The 4,788-nt window shown below is 34.2% G+C and overlaps 1 protein-coding gene across 1 annotated transcript; it reads right to left on the reverse strand.

Moving 5' to 3' along the window:
- Positions 1-540: 540 nt before the first annotated feature.
- LOC126788799 (vascular-related unknown protein 4-like) lies at positions 541-1,968 on the reverse strand. The gene is made up of 4 exons (XM_050514810.1): positions 1,533-1,968; positions 1,338-1,409; positions 1,029-1,198; positions 541-633 (listed from the first exon to the last, which is right to left on the reverse strand). The coding sequence occupies exons 1-3, from the start codon at positions 1,869-1,871 to the stop codon at positions 1,052-1,054; spliced, it is 558 nt and encodes a 185-aa protein (XP_050370767.1). The 5' UTR covers positions 1,872-1,968; the 3' UTR covers positions 541-633; positions 1,029-1,051.
- Positions 1,969-4,788: the final 2,820 nt, after the last annotated feature.

A 4,788-nucleotide genomic window follows, 5' to 3' on the forward strand; every position in this document is an offset into this window, starting at 1 on the left:
TTGATCGAATTGCTGGTTAATGAAAAGATGACATTATACAACATTGGGTCATTTCGGTGATACTACTAACAATGAGAATTTTTTTATTATACAGTGATGCACACTATACACAGACTGTTTTGTGTGTATGTGCAAAAAAAAAATCAATCAAAAAATTGACCTTAAGATGTCATGAGAACCACAAGATTTTAATAATTTGGATTTAAATAGTAATGATTATGTGCTACATGGTGTGCAGCGCTGCACCATAGACAAATCTCTAACAATGACACTGAATCATGTACTCCAATAACTCCATGATAAGTTTATTCACCAAGTGATTGTTCTGGTTTTTCATTGAGCAACTGGTCGAAGAAATTTCTAAACCAAAACGATGTGAACTGGTAAAACTTTAGTCTGAAACACTTCAACCTGTGAGCAAAAAAACTGATGAACCAGACCAAAATTATCTGATAGCTTTGTTTGAAAATTTTGAATATATAATCAATCTCATAGCCTGTCTACTTCTTTGCCGGAAGTTTTGGGAGCTGTGTTAGATTTGCTCCCATATTCCCCTGTACATGTGTATCTAATTAAACTAGTTGATCGATCGTCATGATCGCCCACGCTTTTGCTCTTCCTTCAAATGCTTACCTATGATTAGAAATTAAATTAGTTACCTCATCTAATCTTGCACCGATTTTCAATATCTTCTGAATCAAAAACTGCTTGTGATGGACACACACACACACACACACACACATATATATATATATATATATATGTATATCAGTCCCTATATATATAAATATCTCCGTTTCCAGGTACACACGTACACAATAAAAATTGTTTCTGTGTTCTTTTATCGAAGATAATATCATATGATGTATATAAAGATCTTACATCACCAGTGTTATCGATCGTAAATATTTATACAGCGCGCATGCATCAAGTACCGATAATTTTCTCCTGTGAATTTTCTTCATCTGAGAGAGAGAGAGAGAGAGAGAGAGAGAGAGAGAGAGAGAGAGAGAGAGGATTGTCCTAACCAGCTGATAAGAACATACATAAATCAACCAAAGTAGTTAGCGACCATAGAAAATGGAACTAAGCAAAGTCCTTTCTTCTTCAGCCCTGCGCAGTCACTTTCCCTCCCATTAAAATCCAATTCAGTAGTAGGACTTGTCCCATCTACATTGCCAGAAGTACTTCCATTCTCCTATATTACATACAAACAACAACAATCAAGTACAAGTCATGAGCAACCATCAGATGAAAAATAAAAACTTACTGTTATAATGACGAGAAAACTCATGGAGAAATAGAATCTGTTTAACCGCTCTATGTACTCTTGTTACCTTAGATACGATGTCTCTGTTATCTCTCTGCAGATGTTGCTTCATATCTGCTAAATGGCGTATCCTCCAAACCTGTTGAAAACAGCAATATACGATATTAAATAATATTTTAAAAGCCTGTGTTATATGCCATTTCTAAATAGGAAAATGCATGAAACTTGAGGTATAATTCGATCCATTATCTCAAGTACTTACCTTGGGACTATTTGCAGGAGAAGTAGCTGTATCCTCCAAGGCATCATCATGAAGCAAAGCTTTTTTCGCTTTTCTTTTGATGATGCTGCTGGGTGATGATCTGTAACTAAACCCTAAGACTGCTTCGTTAGGGATATTACGTACATTTTTGCTGATTATTGAAGCAGCATCAGAGACTATGGAGGTTTCGAACCCGGAGGAGAAAGATGAACTATGCTGTCGATCATCGTGACTGTTTGTCAGGAAATTTTCGTCCAAGTACATGGTCCAACTACTTTCCTCAGGCGACTCAGAAGAGGAACGAGCTTTTTCCATCATAGAGTTCATCGAGTTTTCCATATATATATATATATATATATATATATATATATTTTATCTACAAGATCAGAAATGCAATGCTTGAAACTAAAGTATTCGATCAGGAAGCTAGATTGAAAATGATCGAGTGGGTAGTAAGTACTATTGGGGGAGTTTTCTCAAGTCTGGATGAGAGTAGCTAGCTATATATAGAAGAGAACACAGGAAAGCATGAGAATGAGGATTAGTTTACATGTCTAGCCGCCTTGGATAAAGGAGGGAGTTGGTGGGCCGCAGTCGAGAGAGAGAGAGTTTTGACCTTTTGTGTAAGATTAGTAGATAGATCATAGTCATCATATATACCACCAGATATTTGCCTAGTTCTTCTGGACTTACCTTTCATATTATTAATTTCATTGAATAAGTCACTGGTTTAGTCACCGAAGACTTGGACCAGCGGAAGATCACCACCTATCTCAGCTTTCTCTCTCTCTCTCTCTCTCTCTCTCTCTCTCTCTCTCTCATTTCTGGATAGAAATGTCTTTGAAATACGTACGTACCAAATTTCAACTAGAGATGTGATCTTCCATCGAGCTTGAGCTTTCTAGTCTAGAAAATTAATCAGTACCAAGAGTACGTACTTAATTGCAAATCAATTTCAGTGTGTCTTATATACGAAGGCGTACAGCATGCATGCGAAATCAACCCAAATTAAGCTCATACTGTTGTACGTGCTTCTGCTTGGAAAACAGATGCCCACCCCAATTGCAAGGATTTAGATAACTTGTTGTCGATGTCATTCTATACTCGCTTCCACATGCATCAATTCACAACTTCCTACAAGTTGCAACCTTCGTTAGTTCAATTAAATTATACCGAATAGGAAAATAATTACCATAACTCCATAAGGTAATTCCGTGAAAGGTCAGAGTATACCAATTTCATCTTCTTTTTTCTATACAAACAAAGTTCATCTTTAGATAGATCGATTCATTGTCGAGTATTCAGGTAGGTGGATGATGCCAAGACATTGATAACTTTACAGGTAGCTCGATGGGAAAGCTAGCTAGGAATATGTTTGGTCACCATGTTGATCGATTTGAAGTTCCTAATTTCTAATTTATGCGTTGAATCCTTGATAGGTTAAATAAACCTTCCGTGATTGGATAGACTGATGTATTCGATTGACTTAATAAAGGAACAACATAAGAAATTAATTATTGAATTTTAGTTGTATTTAAGAAAGTAGAAAATTATTAGACGACTAATTTGGCTTTTCTAGCCAATAGGAAAATTTCAAGTATATCTTAATCAGTTGGACTTTTTTTCTATGGTTTGAATTTCATTTTCTTTTCAAGCTTCGTTTGTCACAACATATGTCAGATACCAGTCCTACAGTATTTTATCAACTGACTTATTTAACAACGAACATAGCGAGGATGATCGATCCCTCTGGACTCTGGTTTATAAGAAAAAAAGCATTCAAGAGGTTGGAAAGTAAAGATTAATCTTACTTTAATTAATAAAATTTTATAGAAAAACCGATTCTAAATCTACTTGCTCAGTACCCTATATATACTGGACCTTACTCATACCTGACATGTTTTTTTCGTATAGCCCATGTAAATAATATACTTCCTATTCCCTTCTAACTCTGATATCAAGGTTCAGTACGTTTTACTTTAACTACATTAATACAAATTTATACAAACATATATAGTATCTAATGTTAACTGTGTGAGATTGCGTCACTCGTGATTTGATAATTTAAGCTGAAAATGCAGTTTCTGGATTCTATTAGAACTTAGAAGGATACTCAAGGGAACCTATAGGTCTTATTTCGATCTAATCAACTTTAATATGAATAGTTGTGGAATATGCGCGCGACCATGACCAATGTTTGTTTTTATTTCACATCAATTATTTCTCGCTCAAATTTGCATAATTATCAACTTGAAATTGAGAAAATTCTAATTAATTAATGAGTTAGCTAGTTTCAATTGTTAAAGAGATGAAATGAACCTAAACCCGTTCCCTATTTAAACAGAGGTATTCCAATTAATGTTTCCAGAATAGGAAGAACCTGTACCTGCAACAAAAGATGAGGGCATGTCCACCGGCCATTGTCGCCTGCTGCAAGCATTTTCCCTTATTATTGTTTGCCAACATTTGAACTGTCATTTTGTGATATACTAATTGAAGAACCCCCATGTCGATCTTTTAGCCTCTTTGAGTTTAGCACTCTTCAAGTCCATATCTATAGTTCATTATACATATGTATAATGGTTTGTTAAACTATCATTATTGACTTTGCATCTTCAATAAGACATATATTCTTCGGTTGAAGATTTTATGTAGATTTTCTGCTAATAAAATACACATTTAATACATATATATAATATATTAATTAACTCGATTTCAATCATAACGTGAACATCAAAACGGTCTGAACCTATCTATACTCTTTGAAATTTTTCCAATGCTCTCAAAGAATCATATGACAATGTCAGTGGTCCTCCTCACCTCTTATATTTTGACATATGGATTTATTACACTAAAATTATAATTTTATATATTTTTATTATTTGTGAAATGACATTCATGGGTATTGATAATTTTGAACTAGAATTTCGGGTTTAGAGTTTAGGGTATAGGGTTTTAGAGTTTAGAGTTTAGAGTTTAGGGTTTCGGGTTTTAGAGTTTATAATTAGGGTTTCGGGTTTTAGAGTTTAATGTATTAGAGTGTAGAGTGTATGGTTTTAGAAATAAACTCAAAATAGTATTTGATAAAATAACTAAAATATGATTTTTTTTAAATTAAATCATAAGTGTCAAATGGTAATTGGAAAAGAGGTACCACTGGACATTACCACATGATTCTCTAGAACAACTGAAAAATTCCTCATACTCTCCATATTACAAAGGGTAGTTATTAAGCACCTTTTAATATTCTCCTTCG

Source organism: Argentina anserina, chromosome 3, assembly GCF_933775445.1.
Source record: "Argentina anserina chromosome 3, drPotAnse1.1, whole genome shotgun sequence".
Taxonomy (NCBI): domain Eukaryota; kingdom Viridiplantae; phylum Streptophyta; class Magnoliopsida; order Rosales; family Rosaceae; genus Argentina; species Argentina anserina.

Excerpts from the sequence above, each read along its gene's own strand:
- LOC126788799 (XM_050514810.1), bottom strand. The coding sequence starts at position 1,871 with ATGGAAAACTCGATGAACTCTATGATGGAAAAAGCTCGTTCCTCTTCT. Across the intron at positions 1,410-1,532 it reads CTCCTGCAAATAGTCCCAAG|GTTTGGAGGATACGCCATTT; the intron begins GTAAGTACTTGA and ends TGTTTTCAACAG. Across the intron at positions 1,199-1,337 it reads ACAGAGACATCGTATCTAAG|GAGAATGGAAGTACTTCTGG; the intron begins GTAACAAGAGTA and ends TATGTAATATAG.